Source organism: Siphateles boraxobius, unplaced genomic scaffold (assembly GCF_051911475.1).
Source record: "Siphateles boraxobius isolate OS27281-9 unplaced genomic scaffold, OSU_SipBor_1 46, whole genome shotgun sequence".
In the NCBI taxonomy this organism is placed as follows: domain Eukaryota; kingdom Metazoa; phylum Chordata; class Actinopteri; order Cypriniformes; family Leuciscidae; genus Siphateles; species Siphateles boraxobius.
In genome coordinates, this window is record NW_027509097.1 from 6,801,276 (window position 1) to 6,818,580 (window position 17,305).

General features: G+C 36.4%; 2 protein-coding genes across 5 annotated transcripts in view; both read left to right on the plus strand.

Annotated features, from left to right (window-relative positions):
- The window catches only part of tmem94 (transmembrane protein 94), a 28,632-nt gene extending 24,178 nt beyond the window's left edge, over positions 1-4,454 (plus strand). For both annotated transcript variants that reach the window (XM_077200515.1, XM_077200516.1), the window contains 3 exons: positions 114-207; positions 300-470; positions 1,392-4,454. In XM_077200515.1, the coding sequence (XP_077056630.1) occupies positions 114-207; positions 300-470; positions 1,392-1,464 (338 nt within the window). In that variant the 3' untranslated portion in view covers positions 1,465-4,454. The remainder of the gene's footprint in view (positions 1-113; positions 208-299; positions 471-1,391) is intronic.
- Positions 4,455-5,036: 582 nt separating this feature from the next.
- Positions 5,037-16,554, plus strand: tdrkh (tudor and KH domain containing). Of its 3 annotated transcripts, XM_077200524.1 has the most exons (15): positions 5,046-5,182; positions 7,352-7,509; positions 7,654-7,745; positions 8,574-8,766; positions 8,882-9,021; positions 9,132-9,435; positions 9,958-10,124; positions 10,240-10,415; positions 10,563-10,627; positions 10,733-10,884; positions 12,972-13,085; positions 13,165-13,219; positions 13,857-14,822; positions 15,779-15,912; positions 16,016-16,554. In XM_077200524.1, the coding sequence occupies exons 2-15, from the start codon at positions 7,383-7,385 to the stop codon at positions 16,037-16,039; spliced, it is 2,709 nt and encodes a 902-aa protein (XP_077056639.1). In that variant the 5' UTR covers positions 5,046-5,182; positions 7,352-7,382; the 3' UTR covers positions 16,040-16,554. The 3 variants fall into 3 exon arrangements, with proteins under 3 accessions (XP_077056641.1, XP_077056639.1, XP_077056640.1); XM_077200526.1 differs by lacking the exon at positions 13,857-14,822 and having other exon boundaries at positions 5,037-5,182; positions 15,823-15,912; XM_077200525.1 differs by lacking the exons at positions 5,046-5,182; positions 13,857-14,822 and adding an exon at positions 6,581-6,660 and having other exon boundaries at positions 15,823-15,912.
- Positions 16,555-17,305: the final 751 nt, after the last annotated feature.

Genomic DNA, 17,305 nt, shown 5'->3' on the forward strand with positions numbered 1-17,305 from the left:
TAACTTGAATAGTTTCTAGATGGCTTATTTATTTATTTAATAATAATAAAAAAAAATTTAAACATGATCAATTTATAGTCATGTTATTTATTATTTCTCTCGCTCTCTTGCAGTGGTCATCTCTCTGAGTTATGTGCACCGTTCACAACCCCTCTGGAGGATGAACCCGTTCAGTAACACATGGTGGTGTCTCACAGTGCCTGTGGTGTGAGTGTTTTATGTAGAGATTGTTGTTTTCATTAGCAGTCACATGTTGTTAACACATACTCATACTGGATTTTCTTCTCTTCCCCTCGCAGGTTGTTGGGACAGGTGGTGCAGGCTGTGATAGACTATCATTTGTGGCAGGACAGGAGTACAGAAGTGGTCTTCACTCTACATCACATTCCCCTGTTGGTCTGGCTGTTAGTCTCTCTGTCCATCGTACTTGTGGTGCTAATCAATGAAGCAGTAAAACTGCATGAAATCAGGTAAGAGGATAAATATAGAGGGTACCAAAAATAATTCAGTCTTCATTTACTCGCTCTCACAGACCCAGCACTACTTCCTGGGCTGGTTCCTGTTGAAGTTTGGTCTGACGATGTTGCAAACTCTGACTTTGTCGTTCCAAACCTGTATGACTGTCTCTCTTGTGCATATTGTGACCAAAGGCCATCAAATTTGTAATAAAAAAACAACAATTGTCCAAACAACTAATTTTATAAATTCCTAGTCATCTGAAGCTGTATGACAGCTTTAGGACACTTTAAACTTTGATCAAAAGAGACAGTAAATGCATTTATAATGTTATCAAATAATTATATTTCCGATAAATGCTTATGAACTTTTTCTATGCATCAAAGAATCCTGGAAAAAATTGATCATGTTTTCCACAAATACTGTATATTTAAGCACCACAATTGTTTTCAACACTGATGTAAGAACAACACAGTTCACAAGTTGCAAATTTAATTTGTCAAAAATCAGCATATAAAATCAGCAAATACAACACGTGAATAAAGCAGCGTTTCCCATCCCATGAAAATAAAATCGGCACTTCCACTGAAATTAGCACGAAATGGAAATGAACGTTATAACTGAGGAAGTCACTGTAGCTCTTTTATTAAACGTAATAATTTGCTAAACTTCATGTTTTCTGACAGTCACTGTCGTATAGCTTATGACTGGAGTCACGTAACTTGAAACAAAGTCTTCATTCAGTGTTTACTCAATAAATATGATTTCATATTAATTTATGATTTCATATTAATTTATGAACATGCTTTTGTAGATGACAGAAATGTCTATTTCATTTCAACTTTAAATAAGCCTAAATTTAGCCTACATAATCCATTAATCATTTAACCCAGAGCTCGATTTTGATTACCATTCAAATATGGCTCTGATTTCAGGGTACGAGTGCGTTACCAGAAGAGACAGAAGCTTCAGTTTGAGACTAAGCTGGGAATGAACTCTCCCTTCTGACCTGCGTCTGTACAGGACGGCATGGTCGTATTCTTCAGTGTCATGTTCGTTTTCATGGTGGAGAAGATCATGGTTCCTTTAGATGCCCTTCAGCAGAGCACTTCCTGCGACACCTCCAATGGGCGGAACGTTATTTCTGCCATGAACGCCACTGAGGGCTGCGTTTTTAATCTGTGAGGTCCTGGACTATCTAACCTTTATTTTGTGTACTGCCTATATCAATGTTGTTTGAGGGATGTTCACCTGCATGCTGCTTTGGTTTGTACAGGGTCATTTATTAGAGGGATTATTTTTCAATGAGGACATTCCTTTATCCCCCTCGAAACCTCAAACTAATGCATGATATAGCAAATGAATACCAAAATGTACAATGGAGGGCTAAATTAGCATGAATTTTTTTCTCTCTATTTTATTAGAGAGCGTTTTTATTAGCTGTGAAATGGGGATTTTATTGATTTATTTTCTGTTTCAAACACGAGACAGTTGACCGCTCTTGCGATGAGCTTTAGCTGTAGGCTCTGTTCGTATTTTACCCGTCACTCGTGCAGTTCATTTACTATGTCATAAGAGCTTGTTAAAGTCTGTTTTAACAGGTTATAATGTGAATGTCATCGCCTCAAATTACCTCATATTCAGAGGGGAAGTATTTCATTCTTTGTGATTATGATACACAAGTGAGTTTATTTACATGAATATAGCTGCCAGAGCTACTTAGCTGAGAAGCTTTGCTTCCAAAATCAAATGCAACCAGTCAATGTGAGACTGTGTGCTAACTATTTTTCTTGCTTACCTAAAATCAGTCGGGCTTGAAATTTCTTTTATAAATCAAAATCAGATGAAATGAATGGGATCTTTTTTTAGTCTTCTATTAAACTATTTTTACTTTAAGTTCTTAAGGTTAATCTGAACACAAAGGTTTTAATCGGGCAAAGCTAAAGCTTTCCAGCTGAAGGAAAAATGTTCCAACTCGAATTGTTCTCATTCTGTCTACAGAGACATTTTAAATGTTTTTACATATGTGATTGTAAGCCAGAATGCACTGAATTTTTTGGGATACATTTGCGTGCCAGATGACAAAATCTCTTTTTCAAGATAATTATTTCTGATATTCTGTAAAGAATATATCTAACTCTGGATGGGGTCATTTTAATTTAAATTTTTTGTTATTATTTTTTCCAGAGAATTCTGTGTTTACTGGTAAAGAGGGATATTCAATTTTTATTGTGTTCTACCTCTAGCTGTTTGCCTCACTATAAATAATTCTAGGCAACTTCGTGAAGTTTTATTATTCTAATTGAATCCAGTTGGGCTGCAGCTATGGAGTATAAGGGGCTCACTTACAGTGTCACCAGATGGACATATTTAAACAATACGTGCAAGTGTATTTTCTGACAGTGACCAGCTAATCTCCAAATTACCAGCATTTTTTTTTCCAATACTAGTGCAATTCTCCAGCATATAACCTGAAACCTCTGATTTACCATAGACTCATCAAATGGAGAATTTAAATGGGTAGTTCACCCAAAAATGAAAACACTCATCATTTATGCACCTTCATGTCATTCCAAATTTGTTTGACTTTAATTCTTCTCCGTAATGTAAAATATGTTTTGTATGTATTTTATTTATACATTGAAGGTCAGTGGTATTTAAAACTGCTTTTAACCGCATTGACTTTTTTTGTAAGGATGAAAAAAAAATCGCACACCTTTTTAGTATACTATATCACTTTTTATGTTCCACAGAAGAAAGAATCAATCATTCATGTTTGAAATGACATGAGGGTGAATAATTGATTTTCATTTATTTTTTAATTGACTTGAATTTTAATTGTTAGGTGAGCTGTTCCTTTAAGTTGCTGCTAATCCTATGTAAGTGGCATATTTAAAATGACTGATGTGTACAGGTATCATTGGACATTTAGAACCTAAAGTCAAAACTTAGTATTTTCTGTAGAAGTTGCCTTTCCTGTGAGACACAGTCTATCCCCTTTTCTACGTAATGAACCGAAAGATGTCTTAACTTAATACCCTATTTGTTCCTGTGTTGCTGTTAAATCACAGATACATACTGTAACCTCTAATCTAATTTAACCTATAATCTAACCTCTAATTTAAAACGAGTACATATGTCTGTACATCTTAACAGCAAATGATTGCAGCCTAACCGCCTTTTCCATAACACATCTAGAGATTGTCATAGACACTGAATATTCATAAGAGTACGTAGTGCATTTTTGACATGCTTGTTACATGCTTTCTTGCTCATTCACCAGGTCTTATGATGTGTTTAGAGGTTACATAATTCTTGCTGTGGTTTGATGTTTACGCCACAAGGCTGCTCAGACTGTGTAACTTTGAAACTTTAATAAAAAAGAAGTCCAGAGGCTCTGAATTGGTGCTGATTTAGTGGTATAACAATATGTACAATTAAGAATTTTTAAAAACATATCACCATAGAGAGAAATTAGTTTCAGGAAGCACTGATCTGTTATGTACAAACGGTTGTGGTAACAGGAAAAAATGTTTTGGGAAGTGAGTTTGTGAGCAGCGTTTTTGTACAGTTAGCTTTTTTGTAATTGTTTTTGAAATGTTCTCTTTTCACTTATTTCCTGATGTATGCATGATAAAGACCATTAGAATGCAAGGATTTCTTGATTTCTCTACTCATCTGCTGGATATTGAATATGTTGACTCAGTCATGCATGTATTGAAAATGTTGCGGATGCTTTTTCCATCAGTCAGAAAGGCTGTAATCTTTAAGCCAGGAGTGTGAATCAGAAACTCCCTTCGAAATACATGCCTGGGCTACAAACTACACTGATTGACTCAACATACAGATGTATTTGCTATTTATAAATGTTCATAAGATTTATAAATGTTGTAAAGTTTGTATTTTTTTAAGATGTCTTTAACATTGTTTTCTCCCCTTCCCTGCAGATTATTTGTGAACCAATGTTATGTTAATAAATATGTTCTTTTTAAAACAAATGTGTGCGGTTTCATTTTTTCTTTTCTTTTTTTGGTTGCCATTTCATAAAATTGTAATATTTGACTGTCCCGATCATTCACTCCCCAATTCTGCCAATAGATCTGTTTTTACATAATGTAAACATATTAGATTTCAGAATGTCTCCTATGAATTGAAGAGTACCATAGAAGGGTTTATGCTTAGCTCTGGATTATTTTAGCAAGACATTACACTTTGTGCCAGCAGAATATCAAATTATTTTTAAATTCCTTATTCGGTTTCTAGAACAACTGGGAAAGCCGTTTGTAATGAAATATTGACTGAAAAGGTTGGACATTAATTGAATATTGGTCTATAAACCGTGCAAAAACACTTTCAGTATTCAGAATTTTACCATTCAATTTTGATTTTGATTTATTTTTCCATTTAATAAACAAGAAAAAAAGACATATTACTGAACTGAATAAACTACGACTTTATTAAACCCACTGTGTGTGTTACTATAAGCGTCCGGTAGAGGGCGTTGACCCCACTAAATAGGTGCCGCAACATCATAGGTGGTGATTGGATGAAGTGGTTGACAGGCGGGATGGTGGCCAATCATTGCTGAAAGGTTAACTGTGCGTTCTACGTACTACAGAATGAAGCACGGCAGCGCCGGTGGATCAGCAGCACGCTGACGGGTGTCATAAGATCATTTGAAGGACTCGCTACGAGGATTTCCCCACAGTTTATACCGGTTTTAGAGGTAAATATGTCGGAATGTATGTTTTAGTGCTTTTTCTGGTTCGGGTGTTTAATGCATTAGCCGCCCTGTGAAGATGTCCTGTTGAAAATCCACACGACCTGCTTTATGTTGCAAAGCCAAAGGCATGATCCAGCCAAACAAACATTTGTCAGACATGATTTTTTTTTTAAATACCTTTACGGCTATACAACGGATATATTGTTTTAAGAGGCGAGAAATACACCGCACCCCGTGTGACATGACATCCATCACGTGCTAACAGGCGCTGCATTAATAATTCCACACGCATATTCACGTGCATGATGCACAACAGGTCCTGTTTTAATGCTTTTATATGCAAATATTTGATAACAATGCAGTGATGCAAAGTACGGCTCCATTGAACAAAAGAAAACGGTAGAGGCCGATGTAACTGATGCACGAAAATGACTTGTTTATTTTTGCACATGCTAAACCCCTAGTGAGGTGAATCAGACCTACATGCAAATAAAGTCTACAGTAGTTTGACCTGCATCTACATCTTGACCCCCACCCAAATCTGAGTTTTACATATTTGGTTCTAGATAGTACGATTAATCTATAATTTATAAAATTTTGGGGACAACTTGACAAAAAGTTATATTTATGGATTGTAATTACAGTCTAAAATGTCTTTCTTTAATATGGCTGTCTATACTTTTTATTAATTTTGTTTGTTCTACCACATCTATCTTTGTGATAATCATTCAGATGTGATTTTTTTTCAAATGCACAATGTTGCTTTTAAATACCAAGAAAATTCATCACATTAGATTGTTACATTAGTATTATTTATATACTAATATAGTATTAATATTTTAAATAATATCATTTTTTAGCAACATGCATTTGCTGTCATTCTGAACAAGTATAAAATAAAAACGTGGTTTTCCGTGTGCTAATGGACCCTTTTCACATTTCCCAGCTTCTCAGAAGCGGAAGTCACCATAGTTTATCATACTAATTTTATCATAAATAATATATATACTTATTATTTTTATCATCATCATTTTTATATCAATACAATTATTAATAATAATTGTTCTGTTCCCTTTTGCACTAACTGCAAAAAAAAATCAATAATAGTATTTCTATGAGTTTTCAAAAGGGGGGAAAAAATATAGAGAGATTTATTACGTTGGTCAGAAGAGAGAATAACGTCAAATTTACTCCCTCCGCAGTTTTATTAGAAACAACAGCGTTGTTAAGCGGTTTTCTTTAATTTAATGCCAACACGTCATCACAGTCTGAAAAGGGTCCAATAGGGTCATTTATTATAGGTACCCCAAGTAAGGAGCTCCTGTTGTGCTGTAAGGAGTCAGCACGAATCATTCAGCTGGTGTTTAATCATATTTCACTCTTTTGCCTGTTCCTCCTGAGGCAGAGGCAAACAAGATGGACGTGGATGTCCCTAAACCTCGTGTGTTTCTGAACTACAGCCCCACTGCCCTGTTTTCACAGTGAGAATCATTCTGCATGGTGTTGCTCCTTCTGTGTGTCGCCCACTGCTATATGCTTCAGTAATGCGTCGAAGCTCGGCTTTATCCTTCATCTGGTGCAGTTGTTGCAGAAATACCTCATGAAAATGAAATTTAGGTAGAGGCTTAATTTGGTTTGCGAGATTTTAATTTTTGCCATTACTACAAGATGCAATACAAGATGGCAAAGTGTGTTATTGTAGCCTTGTCCAATCCACTGCTTCTGCTGTGCTTGAACTTTAAAATCTAATTTAATAAAACAAAGACTGTGTTGTTAAATATGCTTTGTTTGAAAGATCTGATATATTCCAGAAAAGGTTTCCACATGCTTTAATGTCCAAAACCCAATTATAGGGGCATTAATGTCTCAGTGTTTGTGAAATGTGATCTTTGTTCTCCTTATTGAGCCAATTAGGTAAAAAAATTAGGTAACTAATCTCATAAATGAGTGCTCAAATAGTGACATTTGGTTAGAGTTCTGCACATTTTCTTGTTGGATTCAAAGTTTTGTTCTAAGTTTTGAAAGGCAATCAGAAGACCCATCTTTGCCGTTGTCATTAACAATTCATTCGTGTTGCATGGCGCTACTGAGAAGGCCCATGTAAAGTCGTACATGGTGCGGTCCAAAGTTCAAGTCTTTTCATGGACCTTACAGCTTGTTCTGTATCTCTAGGTGGAGTTCACCGGTCGGTCCGACCCAAGTGATGGCCGCGGTGCAAGATGGACCGTGGAAGAGCCTGAGCTCGGGGAAGAAAGTGGCTTTGGCTGCCGGCCTCTCTGTGGGGGCCACGGTGGGCTACCTTGTTTACCGTCACATTCGAAGCAGCGGTGGTAAGTTGTGAACACACATGTTCTTAACATTTGCCATGTGCTGATATCAGTTTTCACTCATTGATGGTCAAAATGATATTGTTTGGAATTTTAACAATGATAGTATAGTGTTAATAATGTTCATTCCATCGTTTGATTCCGTAGTGCAATGCCAAAGCAAAGAGGAGTCCAGAATATCTGTTCCCCTTAACGTGTACCGATCTATTGCAAGATATCAGAGCGCCTTTCTAGACATAGTGAGTCTGTGTTCTTTCTTTTTTGTCACTTGGATTTGATCTGGTCTGGAACTATACATGATACTGTTCAAAAGTTTGGGGCGTTTAAGACTTTTTAGCGTTTTTGTCTCTTATCCAAGGCTGCATTTATTTTAAAAATACAGTAGTTTTGTGATTTATTATAATGTAATCTAATATGCTCTGTTAATTGAGACAAAGCTAAATTTACAGCATCATTACTCCAATCTACAGTGTCACATGATCCTTCAGAAATCATTCTGATATGCTGAGTTGCTGCTCAAGAAACATTTCTTATTATCATCGTCAATGTTGAAAACAGTTGTGCTGCTTAATTTTGTGAAAAAACATATGTTTTTAGGATTCTTTAATGAATATAAAGTTCAAAACAGCATTATAAATAATGATATAACATTATAAATATATTTTATTGTTACTTTTAGTCAATTGAAGGCGTCCTTGCTAAATAAGAATTAATTTCTTTTTAAAAAATTGTATTGACCCCATTCTTTTGAACAATAGTGTAATATATGTATATTATGAATATTTGGCGCTGTGATTAATTACTTTTGTTCCTCGTAAATTGCCTTGGATAAAAGTGTCTACTTTAAAGAATGTAAATGCAACATTAAGTTTTATAATAATTGTGATTTCCAAGCCTGTAAATTAACAAAATCCTAATTCGGATTGAAATCACTTGAGTCGTTTTTCTCAGTGAAATAAAATATTAATTAAAAAAAATAAAAAATAATTATGAAACAATGGAAATTCATTTGGTTAAAATGTATATGATTTGTTTTATGTGATTCTCTAACTCTCACATTTGTGTAGGTGAATCAGAAGTCCGGTGCCCAGATAAATGTGCTGCCGAACACTGAAGAGCAGAGCATGGTGAATTTTCTGATCCAGGGCTCACCCGAGCAGATTCTGGTGGCACAGTGTGCGCTGGAGAAACTGGCCACCGACTGTGAGGTCATCACTGAGGTTATAGACGTGCCTCAGACGGCATTTGGAAGAATTATAGGTTGGTGTGCACTTTAAGTAAAAGTATCTCTGTTGTTGTGTCAGAGCGATTGTGATTCGCATCATTCTGTCAACATTTAATCTCCTGCGTAATATGTTTGAAATATGTGCTCCAGGTCGTGGTGGTGAGACCTTAAAGTTCATAAACAGAGTCTCAGGGGCCAGGGTGAACTGCTCCAAAAATCGTGGACACGGCTTAGAGGAGAAGGGCAAGATCACAATTAACGGCACACGCAAGGAAATTCAAAGTGCAAAGGTGACATTTTTAGCGTGGTTTAGAAAAATAGCTTTCTGTGTTCACACTCTGATTTTACGCACACATGTAGTGAGTGAGATGTAGTTTTTGGTTATGCTTGTTTCTCACAGGAGATGATCATGGAGAAGGTCATAGAGAATGAAACCGTACGAAAGCGGATAAGTCAAGCTTCTACACTGCGTCAGAAGAGGAAACCGCCGGAAACTGAACAATTTAACAAGGCCCAAGGACCAGAGAATGAATTATTAAAGCTTAATGGAAAAGATTTACCTTCCCCAGTGATTGAGCCTAAACAAGAGGGGCCTGCTACGGTCAATGGCTTTGCAGAAAGCAGTGATACTGCTGAAAACTCCCTTAAATCAGAGGAGGAGGTTCTCTCTCCAGTATCACCTTTGGAGATCTCCAAATTTGAAAGTAAGTTTAACCAAACCCACTTTCACAAGGCCAGTGAATGATAGGAATATAAAAATTATAATTCTGTCATCATTTACTTACAATTATGTCATTCCAAACCAGTATGAGATTCTATGCAACAGCTTCATTTGTGTTCCACTGAAGACAAATTACTTTACAAATTACCATTACCGTAGGAACATATTTAGAAATTTGCCCAGGAAGGGCTGAATGATTAATCAAAATTAAATGAGAATCAAATAAAAGCTAATTTCTAAGCTAAGAAAGTAATTTCAAGTTTTTTTTTTTAATTCGTCACAAAGTGACGTTTTTATATGGTATAAAAACCATATATATATTTATATATCACTTTGAAACCCAAATTTAAAAAAAGCTTGCATTATCAGGCCACCAAAACGCTGATGTCATGTAAATGAACGGCCAAATGCATAAAAAGTTTTCCATTTTTAGTTGAAATCTGTATCTCGTGAAAGGCCCCTTAGACTCCTGTAGAAAGTAAAATCACTAATCTTTTCTTACCAGTTCCTAGTCCAGATCTGAGCTTCCAGCCCGATGAGCATCTGGAGGTGTATGTGTCTGCCTCTGAGAATCCACAACACTTTTGGATCCAGATCCTGGGGGTCCGATCTCTACAGCTGGATAAACTGACTGCCGAAATGAGCCATTTCTACAACAGTGATACCTCACAAGTGAGTTTGCTTGACCTCACTTGACTTGGGCTCCATGACCATGATAAATTTGTAGATTACTTCTCCATTTTTATTTTATAATATTAGTGAATAATTACTTCTTCTCTTACCACAGGAGCACAGAGTGGAGACCATTATTGTTGGAGACATAGTGGCTGCTTCATACAGGGACCATGGCACGTGGAATCGTGCTCGGGTGTTAGGAATCCTGGGCACTGGTGAGGTGGATTTGTATTATGTGGACTATGGGGACAATGGGGAGCTTCCACGGGAACATTTACGAAGCATGAGGTAAACGAGAGCTGGAGAGTGCAGAATCAGCTGTTATATACAGTATATGCTTTTTTGGCTCCTGATTTTTATTATTTTCCCATTTCTGCATAAGCACAGAGTGATACGTATACTCATACTGATGATATATTATTTTGTGGTGTTTAGAAGTGACTTCCTGAGCCTGCCCTTCCAAGCCATTGAGTGTAGCCTTGCAGGGGTTTGTCCTTCAGGTAAAAAGTGATGTTCAGGTGTTATATATCAGTGAAATATAAGTTTCATCAAAAGTCAAAGTTTCATCAAAAGTCAAAATGTTATCTATCTTTATTTTGTTTCAGGTGAGGTTTGGACTGAGGCGGCACTGGACGACTTTGAACGCATGACATACTGTGCTGAATGGAAACCTTTACTGGCCAAACTGTACAGCTATTCTCATTCTGAGATCTCATCCTGGCCCAGTGTGAAACTCTATGACAACAGCCAGGGAAAGGTTAGAGGTCAACATCACAACTAGGGGTGTAACAATACATCGATATGGATCGATGCATCGATCAAACGTCTAATGATACGATGCATCGATGCCACATGTAAAATATCGATATATGGTACCTTTATTTTGACATTCTCCACATCCTCACGCAATGTCCGTCTACGCTTTTCCGCCAAAGTGCGCATTTTTGTTTACTCGCTATACTGTTTGCTGGTTTGTCTTTGAAACGTTAATCTCCATAGCTGACACAGACGCTTGACAAGATTGACTGAACCCTAAACAGTTTTTGTCATAAAGGCCGGTATTGTCCACTGTCAAGGCATCGTGAGTTAATTCTTTACAGCAGAAACCGACAAGCACCCTTGTTGTTTGTGAACACAACCCAATAAGTCCCTTTTAGCGAATCAGTGTGCAGTATTCAGGTCAGGTGACAAGGCTGCTAGTCACTTCGAAAAGACGCGCTAGCTGAGAGGAGTTTCGTCAAAGCTGACTAAAGGTGCTCAAGGATGGATAATTTCAACGAACTTGATGAACCCGTGATCTCTTCTTGGGGGCGTAAAAGGAAAATAAAATCTGAAACTTCACGCAAACCTTGCTAAAGCTGCATGTTAGTGGTGATGGAAAAGCTCCCTGTATTGTGTGTAATCACATCAACAAAGTTTGCCAGGACTCGGGCGTCTATGTCAGCTGAGGAGATTAACGTTACAAAGATTAAACTAGTGTTTTATGTTCATAACAATTATGATGACATGAAATTATGCAATTATGAAACATGAAATGTGCAGTTATCTGCCTTTGCCAAAAAAACGACTGCTTTTGCTAAAAAAACAAACTTTTAATGTATAAAAAAAACTTACTTTCAATTAACTTTAATTTTGTAAGTTACCTGTATTTTTTTTTTTTAGCTATTATTATTCAATAAACAACTCAGCTGCAGTTCAATAAAAATAAACATTATTTATGAAAATTAACACAGTTCTGTTTTTGCAAATGAACTCTTCTATTGTAAATGTCCCAAATGGGAGAGGGTGTTTTCAAAGAGTTCAATTAAACGTTCATGTTTTATATTTTGGTTGCATTTGTGAGTTATTAAAATGTGACTGGTTGTGTAAGCTTGGCACATAATATCTCAATATCGATATGTCATTCGATATAGCCCTGAATCGAATAAGTAATCGTATCGCAGAACTTTTTGAGGTATCGACAAATATCGTATCACTGGCTGAGAGAATCAATATCATATCGTGATGAACTGTCTGATTTACACCCCTAATCACAACTCGCTTTACTGAATCTGTTTGATGTCAAACAATAAAGCCTGCCCTTTTGACAGAATTTTGTCATCGTATTATATATTCTGGCTCCTCAAACTGGAATATTTTATATAATAACATATTCAATTTAAATTATTGCATTTGGCTGACGCTTTTATCCAAAGCTAGTTAAAGGTATAGATGTAATCAGTTCTTGCATTCTCTGTATCAACCAATGACCTTGGCGTTGCAAGCATAGCGCCAGGCTATAGTAATTTAATGTGGAACTCATGGGTTGCCTCTTCTGAAGCAGTATTTTTTTGTATTTTACATGTAGTACATAATTTTTTTAATATATTAGTATTTTTGTTACATTATATTTTACATTTATTAGTTTTTATTAAGATTTTGAATTGGCTTTTATGTTTTCATTTTTTAAATACATTTTAGTCATTTTATGTTTTTGTCATTTTTATTTGTTTATTTTGTTGCTGTTTTTATCATTTCAATAAAATATTTTTATTAGTTTTAATTAACGATAACAAAACTGTCCTGAAACCTGCTTAATCTTAAACTTAATCCACACATTCATTGGCACTTTAGTAGAATTACTACCACCTAGAAATACCGTAGGATCCACTCATCCTCCTACAGTCTAGCACTCATCCAAATCACCCTAACAAATACTGACATTGCGGTGGCATGTTTTACACGGACAGGCATCACTCAGATTATCCTCTGAAATTGTAATAGTATTCACAAAATACTTTGTGAAATTTTGATTGAAATTGTGATTTTGAAATCCTCTGATGCGGTTTATCTCCTCTGTCTCAGGCTGTGGATCTCGGTAAGGAGTTGATTAGTCTCGGTCATGCTGTAAGCTGCGAGGATGAAGGGATTGGGCTGAGGGGAGACTGGGATGAGTCCAGATCACTGCAGAAGATGCTGGTAAGATATATGGATTGTGTTATAAAGTGTATTGCAGGTGGAAGCAGCAATAAGAGAATTTCTGTTTGGATATTCACAGGATGACATGACTGGAGCGACATCTGAATTCAGTATGTCCTGCATCAGTTTGTCAGGTATGTTTTCTTTAAGCTTTGGGGGAGAAATGGAATGAGACGCTTCAACTTTCATGTGCATCTTCCTTTTTAATGCAATTTATAACCTTTTAAACTTGTCTTTAAATTCTGGATGCGTCAGTACATGCTTGTATTCCTCCACATAGTCAAATGCTTTTTATTTTTATTTTTTAAGTATTTAAAGTAAGACCTTTATAATTTTACAAAGGTTTTCATTTCAAATAAATGCTGTTCTTTTTAACTCTCTTCACTAGTGAATCCTGAAAAAAATTAACCTGGTTTCCACAAAAATATTGATTATATTAAATGTTTCTTGAGCACCAAATCAGCATATTTTAATGATTCCTATGATGCTATAGACTGGAGTAATGATGCTAAAAATTTAGCTTTGCCATCACAGGAATAAATTCCATTTTTAAATACATGAAATTAGAAAACAATTCTTTTAAATTGTAATAATATTTCACAATATTGTTTTTACTGTATTTTTGATCCGATAAATACAGCCTTAGTGAGCAATGAGAATAAGAGACTTCTTTTAAAAATGTTACAAATTCTTACTGACCCCAAACTATTGAACAGTAGTGCATTTCAGTTCAGCATTGTTTAACCAGTTATTGGGCTGGCGTGTGTGAAGGTTCAGCATATCCATGGGCAAGCAAGGAGCTGGAATGGTCTTCATGTCTCACAAGCTCTTTGGAGGCAGAGCGAGCTGATGTGGACCAGAGTCCGTGTTTTGGACTCATGTCTTCCTCTTCCCTGATCCACTCCACTCCATCTCAGAACCTGAGTGAGCTAGTCAGCCAGATACTTGAGTCGTCTTCGTCCACTCTGGACCCTCCAATCCAGTCCAACAACTTAACCCCAGTGTCACCATTACATGTGCTGCCAGTTCAGGAAATCTCATCCACATCTCCTTCCCGTGTGGAGGCTGTGACATCAGCGCTAGATTCCTTCACTCTTAGTGATGACGTTTTCATTGGCACGCATTGTTACGGCAAGGAGAAGATGATATCTACTGCATCAGAAGAGACGGGCTCATCTTGTACAGTGGACAGTTACAGTGGAAATACAGATAGCAGTGACAGCATCAGAGGAGTGTGGTATTATCTTACTTCCTCTAGGGACTCGTCCGAAGTGTCTCTCAGCACCACCATGCCTCAGTCGTCCACTGGATCATCTTCGTATTTGACAGAATCTTGTGACGAGACAACTGCTTCCTCTGTCTCTGTGATTGAACTGAGTTCAGATTCATCCAGGAGTATTGAAGACACTGAAGTGGGACTCAGTCCAGCTAATCTGACTCATCCACACCCGACTCCAGAGGATATCCCTCTGAGTGACAGTAGCAGCCATGGAAGTGTTTTAATTGGCAGTTCTGAAGAGCCTAAACGCGAGTCATTTACGGAAGGAAATTTAGATGGACAAAACCTGTTTAAAAGTGATGTGAAACGTCAGACGCCAAGCTTGAATGATGAAACCCTAAATTATGAAGCTGGAAGTGTAACTGGAGCAAGAGGAAGTAAACAAGACCTTCAGCAACCAGAGAAAATGTGTTTCAAAAGTGAACAGGGCAACAGTGGTGAAGACAATTCAACAAGAGGTGTAGATTTTATACTTAACTTAGCAACACACTGGAGCACGTTGGATCTCTATGGGATGTGACTGGTTTTCAATTAAGGGCTTTAATACACCGTACTACACTGAATATGCCCACATGTGACACAGCACAACTGTGAGGCTTGATTTACACTGCACATGGGTTTGGGCTTCAATGGGAGAGGCACATACTTTAATCAGTGGTGCTTGTTAAGGTGAAGCGTTTTCAGAACCTACACCTCAAAGTATTAAAGGTGCTGTATGCCAAGGACATCTGTAATTATGCCTGAAGATTCTGGAAACTTTTAACATTTGAAAATAGGCAAGCACCACACATTCACATTTAAAAAGAAAATCTCTGTAGTCCATTTTTTTTTCTATTTAAAGTTTACTCCCCTCCGATTTCCACTATTAAGGGATTCTGTGAATCCTGGATTACATTCAGGTGTGTTGGATTTGAACTCTGCAGGTTCAGGATTGGGCAGCCCTGCTGTAGGGGCTCAGTAGTACTTCAACTTACCTTTTCACCTAGTTAAAAAGGCAACATTTTGTAGTTTACATTTTCATCAAATAAAGCAGTTTTAGGCCACGTTTACACATAGCCGGGTATTTAGAGACACGAATCCCCCAGTTTTTCAATAATAACATTGTGCACACAACATCGTTTTCAAAAAACTTGTCATTTACAATAACCCGCATTTAAATACGCCATCGAGCGCCATCATAACTGGGCGCTCACATGACGTTAAGCATTTTCTGGCACATAATGTGACGTTTGAGAACCTAAAACCCTGTTTCTCCCAGTTGACACGGCAACACATAACCGGCATTATCAGAAATCTCCAATTTGGCCAGAGTTTTTAGAACTAATCGTTTTCTGTGATGAAAATGGTTGCAGCACCTTTAAATTTTGAAGTTTTATATTTCTGTATTGTGGCCTTTCTCTGATTTATCTTATAGTTTTGTCTTGTTTCGTGTCGTCCCCCCCCCCTTTCATCTTTCAGAAGTTGCCTCAATATCTGGAAGTGTGGATGACACTATTGATGAAGAATTCAACTGACAAAAAAACCAAAGAAATGTATGCCTTGATATTGGTAAGCAAAAATCTCATATTTAGTTGGATTCTCCTGTGTATAATATTCCATTTAAGACCAGCTGATTGTGTTCATGCTGCCTGTATCCTCCTCTCCTCCCCAGAGACCAGTTGCTATCCTCATTTAGCATTCAGCACATGCTTCCCGTCTCTGAGAAAGAGCCTTACTTGACTATGCCACCTGCTCAGACTGCCTGTATTTACTGTACAAGTTCTCTCATATATATATATAAAGAATGATTTTCATAGTTCGTATCTTGTCTAAACTTTTCGAGAGATCTTGCCAAATTATTATTATTTTTTTTACTGTTTACACTTGTGTTCTCATTATGTTCATCTCATTTACGTATAAAAATGTTATTTAATTTTTTGGTCTGAACTTCGAAGAGCAGATAATAGACAGTGGAAGAGCAGATCTCAGGGAACTCATGCTTGAGTCAGTTTGAAACCTCAGTATTGTTGCAGTTGTAGCACCAAGGTTCCTTTGGTTTGTTTCTCAGTGAGAAGATGGTTCAGCTTTTTGTTGATGGGCCATTTTTCATTTTCTGTGTCAAATTATTTATGTTGTGAATTGAGTTTTATTACATTGAATGTTATGGTATATATGTGTATATAATCAAATAAAGTCTATTATTATACCCCATATTAATTTGAATAGCTTTTTTGTGCAAGTTGAGTGAACATGGTCCTACTGTTTTTGGATTATTGTACTGCGATAAAATGCTTGAGGGGAATTGGATGTCATGCAATAAATGGATGCACACTTTGTATTAAGTAATTGTAGAATAATACAAATTGTGTTATAAAATATGTGAAAGTTATTCAAAAACAGGAGCTAATGCCTGGCTGAACATGTGGTAATGGAGATAGATAATATCTCTTCCATTATATTTAAAGGCAGCATAGACTAAGCAATACAATTGTGAGAAGCTGCAAATAATTCAATAAAATATTTAACATTAACCCATAAATAAACAAGGCAGTCAACTTCATTTTCAAGATTACTGATTGAAATTCTTTGGAGGAGCTGTAAGTACTGACTTCTCAGCATATAACATTCAAAATGTTTATGTAGCTTTTATGTATAATACAAAAAATGTAATGTTAAGAGGTTCAGTTTGGTTTAATTAAAAATACCAGTAAAATGTGTTGCATCAATAGAGGATTACTGTAAAATAGATATTTTATTATATAATGTTTATACACAGGCACATACAAAAGATGAGTTACAAACAATAGATTTATAACTATTTTACAGTGATCCTACATATACGACAAATTTGATATTTTCTAATAAAATGCCTAACCTCAGAAAATTTTGATTTTCATCCTCAAAAGGTCAAACAAAATTTTATGTGTATAATTTATTGAATTTTTGTGACTCCGATACACTG

Bases quoted from the DNA above. Each gene is read 5' to 3' on its own strand.
- tdrkh (XM_077200524.1), top strand. From the start codon at position 7,383: ATGGCCGCGGTGCAAGATGGACCGTGGAAGAGCCTGAGCTCGGGGAAG. The intron at 7,510-7,653 runs GTAAGTTGTGAA...TTGATTCCGTAG, and splicing joins TCACATTCGAAGCAGCGGTG to TGCAATGCCAAAGCAAAGAG. The intron at 14,823-15,778 runs GTGTAGATTTTA...TTTATCTTATAG, and splicing joins TGAAGACAATTCAACAAGAG to TTTTGTCTTGTTTCGTGTCG.